Source organism: Hyaloscypha bicolor (assembly GCF_002865645.1).
Source record: "Hyaloscypha bicolor E unplaced genomic scaffold K444scaffold_73, whole genome shotgun sequence".
In the NCBI taxonomy this organism is placed as follows: domain Eukaryota; kingdom Fungi; phylum Ascomycota; class Leotiomycetes; order Helotiales; family Hyaloscyphaceae; genus Hyaloscypha; species Hyaloscypha bicolor.
Window position 1 is genome coordinate 1,107,524 of NW_020194575.1, and position 14,151 is coordinate 1,121,674.

General features: G+C 33.3%; 2 protein-coding genes across 2 annotated transcripts; one reads left to right on the forward strand and one right to left on the reverse strand.

Moving 5' to 3' along the window:
* The first annotated feature begins 9,349 nt into the window (after positions 1-9,349).
* K444DRAFT_403524 (uncharacterized protein) lies at positions 9,350-10,294 on the forward strand. Its single transcript, XM_024872545.1, has one exon. The coding sequence runs from the start codon at positions 9,566-9,568 to the stop codon at positions 10,037-10,039; it is 474 nt and encodes a 157-aa protein (XP_024736897.1). The 5' UTR covers positions 9,350-9,565; the 3' UTR covers positions 10,040-10,294.
* K444DRAFT_613026 (acid protease) lies at positions 9,876-12,849 on the reverse strand. The gene is made up of 6 exons (XM_024880259.1): positions 12,350-12,849; positions 12,054-12,296; positions 11,815-12,003; positions 11,664-11,763; positions 11,230-11,612; positions 9,876-11,174 (listed from the first exon to the last, which is right to left on the reverse strand). The coding sequence occupies exons 1-6, from the start codon at positions 12,540-12,542 to the stop codon at positions 10,348-10,350; spliced, it is 1,935 nt and encodes a 644-aa protein (XP_024736898.1). The 5' UTR covers positions 12,543-12,849; the 3' UTR covers positions 9,876-10,347.
* Positions 12,850-14,151: the final 1,302 nt, after the last annotated feature.

Here is a 14,151-nt window from a genome sequence, read left to right on the forward strand (position 1 = left end):
TGTTGACTTTACTCATCTGTTTGGTGACAGATATAGTCATTGAAGACTCACAATCCTGACTAGGTCGATAGGTATATTTAAACTCTCCATTCTTCTTGTAGTAACAACCCTTCCGAATACTGGTTGGTCCGACCTTATGGGATTTCAGCCCATCCGCAGCTCGATGAATATAACATTCCCCAACCAGCAAATGACTTGATTCCAATTTTTGAAGAACTACTGAAATACTTGCGCCATATACCACCGTTATAACATCTCCGATCAATGCATTTGCAGGCACAAGGCCAAATGCTCCCCGGGCAGCTATCGTAAATCCTCTGTTCCAAATCGCAGATTGGATTCTTCGAAGCCGTTCTGCCGCCAACGTCGACTTCATCTGCTTAATCATACGTTGGAGTCTCACATCTCCAGTCCCACTGTTTGCGGGTGCGTGCTCAAAAGCCCTCTTGTAATCTTACCGCGAGTGATGATTGCCTCATCCGTGCCCCTATCTGCTACCAGTGTCCGGTAAAATGGTTCAGGCACTGGTTTCCGTAGCTGGTACTAATTGGCGTTAAAAACCACCCAGGTGGTATTGTGCCCTCCATTGCCCGTTCAAAGACGTTAAGTTAGATATTTTAATATAAGTATAAGCTAGTATATTATAAGGGTTATAATATAATTACGTGCTACTTAACTTATAATAAAAGGATTTCTTAAAATAGAATTTTGATTTAAGCAAATTTATATACTAGCTAGCGAGATACATCTTCGTTAATGGCGCCTTGTAACGGCGGGATTAATGCAATGGTCGAAGGCTCAAAGTTCAAAGAATCTCATGTATTAGAAAATACTAAGCTATGGAATAAAGTAGTATTATCCGCCCAAGTAATTCTGGCTTAGCTCGTTTGGTGCTGTTTTCCAATATCCTGTCCTTGGCAGATTATCCCCTGATCCAAGCAGCGTTATATTACCCCCCCCCCCCCCCCCCCTAAAGAGAAGTCTAAATACCCTTATTTAGGGGATTATTTAGCCGTAGTATAGAAAAGAAAAAAGAGGAAATAATAGCTATTAACCCTATTCCGTCTAATCCCTATAGCTTACTTATAATTAAAATATAGTCTTGACTCTGCCAGAATAACCTAGTTCCTAGTATATTCCGGCTAGTTCTTAGTATCTATTACTCGTATTATGCCTATACTTATATTAATAATATAGTCTGGGAGTATTATATAGGCCATGGCTAATATTAGAACTATTATTATCGGGCGGTCTTTAAATAAAAATAGCAGATCAAGTCTATTTATTAATATAGGCTTTAATATAGTAGCTTGCTTGCCTTTCCTCTTAATTAGAGTAATAGTATTTAGCTTAATTATACTATTTTTAAGCTATTTAATTAATTTCTGGACCTTCTTGAATTTAATATATATATTCTCAAGTTATTTCTCTATAATAGAAACTTATATATTAAGGGCAGCTACTTAAGCTACTTTATTATTAAATTCCCGGGCCTTAAGCTATATAATTTTGGTTTTATAAAAGTTTCTAAAGGGTTTTCCGACTTCTTAAATAATATTATTTACTAATTTATTAATATCTATAGGGTATTACTTCTTTAATTTAGCCTTTAGAATTATTTACTAGCTTTTAGTTTTAGACTAGTACTTTATATAATAACTATTACTTAGTACTATATATCTTCTAGTTATAATAGGTGTCTTAATACTAGTTTAGCTATTTTTATTATAGTTAGAGTTTCCTTTATTACTAGAAGTTTTTTTATTCTTAGTCTTTTTATTATTAGAATTCTTGCTATTATCTAATACCTTATATTTCTTAGATAAGCTAGCCTTATTCTTTTTTGCCTTTTTAATATTTGGCTCTATAAGATTAATTAGATAGCCCTTATTAGTATTATTTATTCCGCCTATTTAATTATTAGATTTATTATTACTAGTAACTAAAATCTCTATTTTATTATTATTAGAATATTTTACTAAAATATTCTTTATAATAATTTTAGATATATTCTTAAAAGTAATATAGGCCATATTCTATATATTAATCTATTCTTAGATAAAAGAATTACTATTTTCGTTTATAAAAATAATTTAGCTAGTAATTATATTAATAATAGTAATAGCTACTAAACTTAAAATACTACTACTATTATTTAAGTTATTTAGGATCTGGCAAATAGCCTTACTTAGTCTAGTTATAGATAATATATTACTAGAATTTCTTATTTATTTTGCCTTTATTAATAATTTTATTAAGGTAATAGTAATAATATAAATAGTTAAGGTTATAAAAATTAAAGTAATTAGAAAGATTTCCCTTAATTTTTAATAATATTTCGAACTAATATAGGTAAGTATTTACTTTTAGCTTAGTTTTAAGAATTTACTTTTTTTATAATTTGCCTAGATAATAAAATATAGTTTAGTATAATAAAGAAAGATATTTTATTTAGATTTCTAAAAAAAAAATAAGTACTAATATAATAAAATAAAAGAAATATACTAGAATTTAGATAAAACCCGAGAAATATCTAGGTTTTTCTTTTCTTTCTCTAGTTATAGAAGCCTTATTATTAAGATTTATTATTATCTAGATAATCTTTATTAAACTCGTTCTCTTTAGTATACTAAATCTATTTATTTAACTAAATAGAAGGTCCTATTTTACTAGGGTTCTATTTATAGAATTTATATAATTTAAGTACTAAGTTCTTAAAGTTTAATATAAAATACTATTTATTATTTATATTCTATTTCTTTTATTTAATCTTATAATAAAGCTTATTATAAAATATCTTAGAAAAAAGAATCTTTTTAACTTCCTATTTAAGTTTGCTATTAACTTTAGTAAAACTAGGCTCTTTATTAGTCTGGCCGGATAATAGATTAGTAAGATTCTTATAAAGTCTATTTATATAGAAAATTAGCTAAATCCTATATAATAGAAAAAGATCAAATTAATATAAATAGCCGACTATTTTATTAATCTTAAATAATCTAGTAAGAAAATAATCTAATTTATTAGATAAATAATTCGTTTTTTATATTTTTTTAATTATATAAATTATATTTCCTGAACTAAAATCTGGTTCTTATTATTTCTTATTAGCTTACTTGGCTTAATACTCCTGAGCTATTATTATATATTCTCGGGTATAATTAATAGTAGTATTAATTCTTTTAGTCTATTATTATACTTTCTCCTAATTAAGTTTCTTTCTTAGTATTTTAAACTCTATTATTAGTAATATCTAATTAAAGTTTAGCCTGAATTTATATTTATAATTAATTATTAAGAGAAATAAGCTAGTTAATTTATATAGGCAGGTAGTATCTATAATATTAAATACTAGAAATAAATCTGCCTAATTATTCTAGAAATAATTAATAAAGAAATAAAGTCAGGTATTAATAATCTAGTTAATAATTTCTATTTATTTATTAGTTTAGGTATATTTCGTAATTAAGAGCTTTAGCTTAATTCTAGTTAATCTTAATAGTTTATTTATAAAGTCTAAAATGAATTAGGGTTCTTAATTACTTATAATAATAAGAAAAGATTCTCGGAATTACTAGATATAATAATAAAATAGGCTAGTAGTAGTCCTAGCTATAATATTCTTAGTTATTAGTAAGCTTATATATTATTTAGATAATTAATTAATTATAATAAATATATTATTATATTTCTTACTTATAGAGCTAGGAATATAAAAGTCTATAGATAAATCGTCCTATATTCTTAGGGGAATTAGTAATAAGTATAATAGGCCTAGTATTTTATCTCTTGGTTTATAAGACCTTTAATATTTATAATAGTTTATTATAAAGTAATTAATATCTATAGAAAGAATAGGCTACTAATAAAGTCTCTAAACTAGGATTTTTATCTTATTTTAACCGGGATATATAGTAATTATTATATTATGGATTTATTATAGGAGTCTAATTTATAGATTATTATATTTATCTAGTATAATAAGTCTTTTATTATAAAATATATAGCTATTTAATATTTCTTATAAATTTATATTTTCCTAGGCTTTCCTATATTTATTCTCTAAGGCTAGATCTATCTAATTAGCTTATAGAACTTTAATTATAATAAATAGCTTATTTATTTCTTATATCTTAGTAGAAGTATAAGCTATATTTATTATCTTAGTAAAAGCAAAAATTAGGTCTAATAGAATAACTTATCTAGTTCTTTTAGCTTCCTTAGCCTATTTTTGGATTAGTATAAGCTCGTCTTTTCGGGATAAGATATTAGTAATAATATTATCTTTACCTAGCTAATAGGTAATCTAGTAATAGAATTATAATAGAAAACCTATTTATTAAATTTATTATTTATTTAAGAGCCTTTTAATACCGAAATACTCGAGAGCTTTATAATTAGTAATAATTAGAAAATTAGATAAGTTAATTAGTTCTGCCTACTATTTCCGGAGTTCTTAAATAATAATAAGAAGTTCCTTATTATAAACCTTATAATAACTTTTAGCTCCTTAAAAAGCTTTAAAGTAAAATAAGACCGGGTATTATTATTTATTCTCTAGGCTTTTTTAAGAAAATATACTTATAATAACTAGATCTAAATAATTAGTTTCTAGGCAGGTTTCCTTATTATATTTAAAATAGAAAAATATAAAAGCAAAAAGAAATAGATTTTTAAGCTAATTAAAGATATTTAGCTAGGTTTTATTAAATATAAACTTTAGTAAAGTATTCTTTTTAGTTAGATAATTTAGGAAATAAAAGATATATTTATAAGTTTAAATAAACCTATAATAGAAATTATAGAAGCCTAAAAATAACTATATTTTTCTTTTTATTATAGATTAGTACTAGTTTTAGATAATAGAGGTTTTAGTAAAATTTACTTATATATTTTAATTCAAGATAATAAATCCTAAAAATATTATCTTAAAAACTTTAAATTTATATTTATAAATATTAACTTATAATCCGATATCCTAGAGCTTTTATAGAACTATTCTAATATATTATTAATACTTTTTCTTATTCTTAGAAAAGATTAGTATATTATTAATATAGGCTAAGCAAAAGTTATCTAAATAGTTTATTAGGATAGTATTAATATATTACTAGAAAATTACTAGACTATTATAAAATCTAAATAGTAGAACTACTAGTTTAAATAATTCATATCTTATCCTAAAAGCTATTTATATTATAGAAGCTAGTTTTATATAAATTCAGTTAAAAGTATATTAAATATTTAATTTAGTAAATACTAATAATTCGGCTAATTAGTTAAGAGTCTTAGTAATAAATAATAGGAAATAATAATTCTTTTTTATTATAATATTTAGCTATTAATAATTAATATAAAATTATAGACTACTATTTTTCTTTTTAATAAATAAGACTAGTAATAAAAAGGAGAATTTAGATAGCTTAATAAAACTCTTTTTTAGATTCTTAATAAGATACTTTCTTATTTTTTTGAGTTTACTAGAACTTATCTTATAGAAATAGGCTATTCTTATTAAAGAATCTAGTTTATTAAAACAGAGCTTATAGTTAAAGGATTAAGACTAGGAAAGCTTATTTATTACTTTTTTAAAGAATATTCTAGCTATATTATATAGCTATATAGAGAGAAATATCTAGAGCTCTTAAAATTCTTTAGGGTTAAAAAGTAGTATATTACCGAGAATATCGGATTTATTTATATCTAGAAAATATATTAGATTACTAGTTTAAATATAATACCTAGCAGGCTATAATATTAGTTATCTAATTACTATAAGTAATAATAGATATCTCTTTAGTTTATAATCCTATTTCTTAAGTATATAATTAATCTTATTAATAGTAATTAATCTAACTAAGTTACTAGGATCTTTAGTACTTAATTAGAAAGTAGCCGCTTTAATAAAATAGTAAGAATAGTCTAGTAGCTTAATTATTTCGAGAATATTAAAATCTAGCTTTTTCTTTCTTATCTAGTATTTGGCTTTCCTTATAAGAAAGCCTTATAAAGAAATAAGAAATATGTTTTTTTATTTCTTAAGTCTGGTTTTACTAGTTCTTTTTAGAATTCTAGTTAAAGTATTTTTAAAATAATTATTTTTTTAATATTTCTTATTAAAATATTAGATTTTCTAAATAAGATTCGGCTAATTTATCTTATAGTTCTCTAGCTAATAGAATTAATTCCATTAATAGTCTAGTAAGATATTATATTTTACTAGCTATTTCCTTTCTAGGATTATATTATAAGAGCCAAGATTAGTAATAAGTAGGTATTATTAAGTTTAGAAATACTAATTAATAACTAGATTTATAGTAACTAAATATTAAATAGTTTTACTAGATTATTTATTAAAACCTTATAAGGAAACGAGAGTTTTAAATTTATATAAAAGTATTTATAATACTTTTATTAAAGAACAAATGTATTTTTAGTTAATTAGAATATATATATTTATTCCGGTATTTACTAAATACTAGAAAATTATAGTTTTGCCTTTCTAGTATATTTAATAATTAATAAAGAACTAGTTTTTACTAATTAGCTAAGTAAGATCTATAGGTTCTTAGTAAAGTTCTTATTCTAGAAAGGCTATTTCTATATCTAGAACTAGACTTTTCTTAACTTATTAATATTATATTTCTTATTAAATAATAAATAGGAATTAATATTCTTATTATTTATTCCTGAATTATTAGCTTTCTCTAAATAATTCTCTTTAATAAGTATAATTTTATTAAAATTAGAACAGGTACTTTTTATATATCTAGGCTTTTTATAGCTATAATAATAAAGGCCCTTTAGCTAATTTAGTTTTTTCTCAAATTCTTAGTAAACTACTTTCTTTAGCTATAAGAATACTAGTTACTAAGATTAATCTATAAGATATAAAATTACTATAATTTCTTGGATTCTAGTAAGCTTTCTAGCCCAAAATAATATTTAATAGCAAGTAGTTTTTATTAATTATTTTTCCTGAAATTATTAATTTTTAATTAAAAGAAACCTATTCTCTTATTTTATATACTATTTAGTAAGGTTCCTAAAAGTATTAAACTTCTTATTACTTAAGCTTTTAAGTAGCTCGAGATTTATTTTATTTATTAAGTTATTATATTAGTTATCTAGTAACTTTCCTAGTTTTATTATTAAGTAAATAAAATTTATTTAAAATACCGGAAATAGTTTATTTCTTTATTTCAGATACTAGTATATTTCTTTTATTTTCTAGTATTTTATTTCTTTATTTTTACTATAAGCTTATTAGAGAATCTTAAAAATCTATTTAGTAATTAAGATTTATCTAACTAATTCAGGTTCTAGTTAATTATAGATAAAGTTATAAATATCTCTAATAACTAGTTATATTATATAAGTAATTTTTAATAATTTACTATTAAATTTAGAAAAGTTTTATATTAGTTTATTTCTTATATTAAATATCTAGTTATTAATCTAGTAATTATTTTTATTTATAAATAGGGCAGGATCCTTAATTCTAATAAGCTATAATTAATTACTATAAATTAAAAGCAGGAAAGAGCCTTAATATTAGCTTCTAAATAGTTTTCCTAATAAGAATCTATAATATTTCTAAATATTTACTTATTTAGATCTCTATTTTATTATTTTTTCTTATACTAGTCTTTTTTTTATATAAAGTTAACTAGTAATTACCTCTAGCTTATTAACTTTTTTAGTAAGTTAGTTAATATATAAATAGAATTTCTAGTAATATTCCGCTTATTTATTAGCTATAAAGTAATATTTATTAATAAGATTATTCTATATAAGTAATCTCTATTAGGCCTTATCTGTTTTTAGAGTATTTATACTAATTTTGAGTTCTAAGTTAGCTAGTTACTTCTTAATATCTTCTTCTAAAATAATATTATAATAGCTTTTCTAGTAATATAAGTTTATAATATTAAAGTCCGGCTTTTCTATTTTATTATATTAGGGCCTCTTATCTAATATACTTATAGTAATAGTACTTAGCCCCGGGCTATCTATAATAGCTTTAGAAGAAGTATTAGCTATAAAGATAAGTACTAAATAAGTTCTTCTTATTTAATATTAGTAAACTATAACTAATTATTATTTTATCTAGTTTTAAGTTAGTAGACTAAAACCAACTATTATCTTTTCTTATTTTAAATTAGTAAACTACTACTAATTCTTCCTATACTAGGGGAAAGGGCCGGTTCTTTTACTCTTATTAGTATTAAAGGAATATTATCTACTCTAGTTAAGGGTCAGGCTTCGAGATTAACCGGGTTATAGAGAATAATATCTTTCTTCTTTTATATTAGCAGAGGACCGATTACTAGAAGAGGAACGTTATCTGCTCTAGTTAAGAATTAGGCTCCGAGATTAACTAGGTTATAGAGGATATTATACTTCTAGTTAAGCTCTCTAGTTTTTTATAGTTTGAGGAGGTTATCAAATATCAAAAGCGGTATTCTGTCTTTGCTTTCTAAGAATAAATACGGGTCCTTTACCGGCAGTATTATATCGCCTCTATAGGCCGAGTCGAGTGAGCTTAGTATTATATAATAGCGGGATTAATATAATAGTTAAAGGCTTAAAGTTCAAAGAATCTCATATATTGGAAAATACTAAGCTATGGAACAAAGTAGGAAGGATGCCTCGACCTTTAGTATTATTCTGTCCAAGTAATTCTGGCTTAGCTTCGTTTTGTGCCTGTTTCCGATATCCTGTCCTTGGCAGATTATGCCCTTACGCCAGCCGTCACACGCCTTCTTTAGCGCCTGTCGGCCTCGCGTCGCTACCCGAGAGCTTGAAATAACGGGATCCTCATTGTAGTGAATAGAAATACGGCCAAGCCGCTGAGACTGTGTGCACAAGCCCCTGGAAAGGACGAATCGGATGTTGATTATTAGCAGGCTTGGCAATGATACCTGAGGTATTAATACTAGTATTAATACCCCCTAGTATCATTAGTATTAGTAGGATCAATCCGTATTAATCCGGTATTGATTCTAAGCGAGAAATTGCTTAAGTACCTTACATAGTAAATTTATATGCAGAGGTACTTCTGGCTATCCTTTGCGAGAGGGGTCAGTCGGACAGCTAGCGAGGGGAATACTAAAAAAAGTCGACATTTTTAAAGTCCTTAAAAATTTTTTTTATAAAAGTATTTAAAACGATTAAAGCGGTGTTCTTAGTTATAACGCTATACTTACTTTTTTGATTAAAAGTAATAAGTATAATCAGAATCGTAATTAAAGGGGTTAGACAGAGGGTTCGCGACTCTCGCTTAGAATTGATTTCTAGAATCGTAGGATTGATACCTTACGATTCTGGTATCAATACGGATCAATACCCGAAATTAGGTATCATTGCCAAGCCTGATTATCAGAGCTGGTATGATCTGGTTAATAATTACAGCGGCAGATCAGAGAGTGGGACTACAGCATCGCCTTTGACGCATCTGAGGAATCTGTCGCCACTCAAATGATCGTGCCAAATACCGAGCACCCATGCACCCTCCTCCTGGGCGTCAGTGGAGGAGAGCGTATGGTTTCCGGATGACGAATGGATGAAGGCCGGCCACCAAGAATTGGAGCCCAAACTCATTGACCACTCTATGAGAGCTGCACTTGAGGATCCGTACAGCGCCGTCAATGAAGGCTACATCAAGCTCCAGGGAGATGCCTTACGATATCTGGATCTGCCTTCGAAAAGGAAGAGACGCACAAGCTCTCAAACTGAAGTTGATAAAATGGAGCTATTCAGTACTGGACCAGGGTGGCTTGGTCTCCTGAGTCCAGCTGAGTGCCGAATCTACTCGCATTCTTGCTTCGAAACCGGCATACAAATAGGTCAGAGAGGGACGATGGGGTTGGTGGCGAGACGGACACCGCTGGGAAACCTACCTACGAATCGTTCTGGCTCCTTTTCTATCCAACGGAGACAGATGGTACATACTTTAGGGCAGGGTTATATATCGAAAAGGAAAGCATTGAGACCATTCGAGGTGACTTGGGGGGGAAGAAATGTGACAGTTGTGTGATGAGCACATGTAAAATTGTAGTATTGCTTGGAGCTACTCTATGGTAAATTAGCAAGGTCCACTAGTGTCTCATATATCCAGAAACTTCTCTTAGCTTCCATTTTCATGAAAGCCGTCTCATCGGGAACAGGTTTTCACTAGACCAGTGCATCTAGAAGAGAATCAAGCGTGTTGATATATTAATAATACAATTTTTCACCAGAGATGTCCGGATTAAAGTAATATCGACAAAACTGCAAAACACAGATCACGGGCTCTCAATTACTCCCCCCCAACAAAATTCCCGTCCGTCTCTCTCGATTAAGATTCTACAACAAAGCCAATCCAGCAAGACCAACAAGCATCAACATTCCAGCTCCTCCGACAACCTTGCCAGCACCACCAGTATACTCCTGTCCCTTCGAACTTGCCGTAGCATAAGGGTACACGCTGCCGGTCCCAGTGGGTGTAACGTAAGGATACACGCTGGCGGTTCCAGTGGGTGCAACGTGAGTATAAGTGGCATATGTCTCAGTGGTCGTCGATCCATAAGGGCAGTGCTCGACAGACGCAGCGCAGGATGAGATGGTGTAGGTGGTCGTCACATACACGATACTCTGAATAGGTCCATATGTTGTGGGGACTGGCGCGTAGGTGACGGCAACTGGTGTGAAGGCGACGGCGACTGGTGTGAAGGCAATGGCGATTGGCGTGTAGGTGGCGGCGACTGGTGTATAGGTGGCTTCGACGGGACAATACGTTGTGTAAAGGCTGATTGTCTCGGTAGTCAAGTGACCGTATGGACAGTTCGTCACTGTTGGAGCGCAGGAGGAAACCGTGTAGGTTGTGGTTGAGTAGACGGTTGACAGAGTTGAGCTTGGGTAGGTGGGAGCCGTCGTGGAGCTTGGGTAGGTGGGGGTCGTCGTGGAGTTTGAGTAACGAGTGCTAGACGAAGTCGAGACCGTGGGCTTCGATGAGGTGGAGGAGGAAGGAGTTGTTGTTGGGGTAGTGGAAGATGAAGACGAAGTTGAGGAGCCACCGCAGGCGCCGGTGATAGAAGGGACGGCGTCGACACCTTTGGAGATAGCTACAAGGTTTGTACCACAATCTGCTGCATTGGCGACGAGCAGGTTCTGGTTGTCTTGGTCGTAGACAACTGCCAATTGTCAGCTTTCCTCTGCGAAACTCATCATGCATTAGGATGTTCTTACCATACGCAGCTCTCAGGAAGGAGTCACCCAAAACAAACGAGGAGTCATCGGCAACAACACCCAGAGCGCAAAGATTCGTGCCCGCCTGCCAGATGAACTCGTGGAACGGGACATGAACAACCGTGTTCCCGAACCCGAAATCCATAGTTCCATCTTCTGCGGCGACAGAACACGGGACCTCGTAGATTCCACTGCCTGCTGGATCAGCGGTAGCAGTGGGGAAGTCGGCGAGGATGGCGTTGAAGAGGGTGGTTGGGAGGCGACTGAGGGTTCCGCCGCTGTCGAGGAAGACGGGTTGACCCGCTGGGTTTGATGGTGCAGGGTACGTTTTGGGAGCTGCGCCAGGCTTGGTAATTCCTACTGAGCTCATGTAAATCCAGTATCTGGAAGGACGTGTCAGTAAGAGGATGGATTAGGCGGGAAATGGGTCGAACCGGTCAAAGTTATCTGGCGCTAATGCTGCGGGGATGATGGGGCGCTTCTCAAGGACACCGGTGTACTTCATCGTGTCGATACCACCGAAGATGATTGAACCTATAGACTCTTAGAAGGATGTAGACAGAATATCAGTCACCGAGGCATTACCTGTGGTGCTGTCGACACCACGCAAGTCAAGACTGAAAGCCCGACTCTGAGTGATACCTTCAGTTGCAAGTGTATCAATAATTGTAGGATAACCAGTGAGCTCGATCCCGGGTCCAACTCCCATGAAGCCATTCGGAAGGTCGGAAGTAGAAGTGGCAACGCCAAACTGCTGTCCCGTAACGGTACTACCTATCATGAGATATGAGCACAGTCTCGATAAATATTAGGTCTTTTCATACCCCCAAGCACCAAGGTGTCTTTGTAATATTCTCCTTGTGCAGTGCCACGCCCGTAAGCGAGGTTCATAGGAACGCCCGTGTCTTGCAAAGTTGATGAGGAGCCCGGTTGGAAAACGGGCAAGCTGTTGCACAAGGCGGTATCCGCTGTGCCGCCGGATGTCGAGCAAGTTGGATTCACCCATGTATCCGACGAACCAGTGTCAATTGCCACCTTTACGGTTTGTTCGGGGGTTCCAATAGAGACTAAATCTTCGAGTCAGCTCACAGATCCCCAGGTTGATCATGTGACCCCTCACAGCTGATCAGGTATCTGGTCCCAGTCTGAGTGTTTGCAAGATCGACAAGGTCTTGTCGTTTGGTGAGAGGGCATGTTTGGTTGACGGTAGTGACAGGAAGTTTGAGAATAGCATCTCGTTTGGTATTAGGGAGAACGGAAGCTGATGACAAAGTTGCCAGAGCAAGGACGGCGGTCAAAGGAGTGGACAGCATGATCCCAATAACGAGTGATGGAGAATCGTGCAAGAAATGCTAATTGAGAAGGTTGCTCAAAGAAATGGCAGGCCTGAAGATAGACTCCCCCCTCTTATAAACTAGAACGAAATTGTGTTGGCATTGCAAAATCTGGGGATTGTGCGAAGGAGTCGTGGCTGAGTGTGGGAAATGAGCGCCCGCTTTCTTCGCGCCCAATGCACGAATAAGCGAAGAAGATATTGCGCCTCAATTTGGGCTTTTTCGTTTGCTTACCATCTCCTTTTGCTGTCTTGGCAGATTAAATGCACCTGTAATGGAATTCACAATCCTTCAAAGCACGGCTAGAGATTTCCTCTCCTATGTGTCTCTTTTAGAGCTGAGGTGCACTCGACGGGGAAAAGGAAGCTATACCGCTTCGGGTGGCAGGGTTCTCCTTTCGGTTTGCTTAGCCGCACCCCTGAAAATTTTCCCCAGCCTGAAACCTACCAATCAGGGAGGCCCCTCATAGATTTCAAGGAGATCCCAACGTCAGGCACGGAAAGTTGCCAGATTCATTCCCTCCATTCTGTATTGAGAGGAGAGTAGAAGCAATTTATGAAGCAATGTTAAGTCCCTTGCCGGCTGAGATCCATTAGAATTGCCAACTCGCACGTTCGTGACCAACCAAGAATGTCCGCAAAAGTGCTCGCTCCCCGCCTTGCTGCCTTGCCAAGTTGCCCGTCTTCTTTAGATGCAAACCTCAGGGGAACGAGAAGTGCTAATTTTGGAAGCGATGGCGTCAACGGCCGTTCTCACCGTCGAGTGTCAGACGGGCCAATCTTGCAGCATGACAGGCCGATGGGGCTGTAAGACGGAACAACTTTTAAGTTTTAAGCTTAACTCGGGCTCAGAGCGGCTCAGCCGCACGGTTTTCGAGGAAGGAGCAATTTTAAAGTGACAAGCATTCCAGTTGTTGCGACTCTCCAGTTGGTTTGTTGGACTTGGGTTTCCCAGGACCTCCCGAAGTCATGCATACGGATGGGTCCGACCGATCCTCGTATTCGAGCAGAAACGTCGCTGCCGTCCAGAACCAGATCCTGAATGGACATGGCAATGAAAGAAGGGGAATAATTAGGAAGATCTCAGCGGTGGACGCTTATTTCGCCCACATCCATTCCTGGGGAAAAGATCCCTCCTTCTGGTTCGCTCGCTGAAATCCCTGCATGTAACAATAGGGCGGTGAGTCGAGGGAAAGTTCGTCAGCCCTATGGAAATTGTCTTCTTGGCAGGGGAACTGGATTGGCCTTCCCATGCTTTTCTCCGTGATTGTTTGCGTTGGCTTCTTTTAAAAATGGAGGAGGGGATGAATTAGAATATGAGCAGGTTGATTCGAGAAAGCCACTGGGTTGAGACTGAATGCTTTTGTGACAAATATCATCGACATCCATCTCTTCCCCACAATTTTCGAGTGCAGCAGGACGAAAAAACATGCAAGCAAAAGAAGGCTTGGAAGGTAACACAAACGGTGAAGCCTCCTCCGCAATTACGTTTCCCAAATTGCTTTTTCTGAGTCATGAGTCATGTGACTCTACGTCATGTTAGGCAACAGAAATATCCCTAAAAACTTCCTTTCTGGCTCTATCTTTTC

What these genes read in the sequence shown, in the direction of transcription:
- K444DRAFT_403524 (XM_024872545.1), top strand. Translation starts at nt 9,566, where the DNA reads ATGAAGGCCGGCCACCAAGAATTGGAGCCCAAACTCATTGACCACTCT.
- K444DRAFT_613026 (XM_024880259.1), bottom strand. Translation starts at nt 12,542, where the DNA reads ATGCTGTCCACTCCTTTGACCGCCGTCCTTGCTCTGGCAACTTTGTCA. An exon ending in AGACACCTTGGTGCTTGGGG is followed by an intron (nt 12,004 to 12,053) that starts GTATGAAAAGAC and finishes ATCTCATGATAG; the next exon opens with GTAGTACCGTTACGGGACAG. An exon ending in GCGCCAGATAACTTTGACCG is followed by an intron (nt 11,613 to 11,663) that starts GTTCGACCCATT and finishes ACGTCCTTCCAG; the next exon opens with ATACTGGATTTACATGAGCT.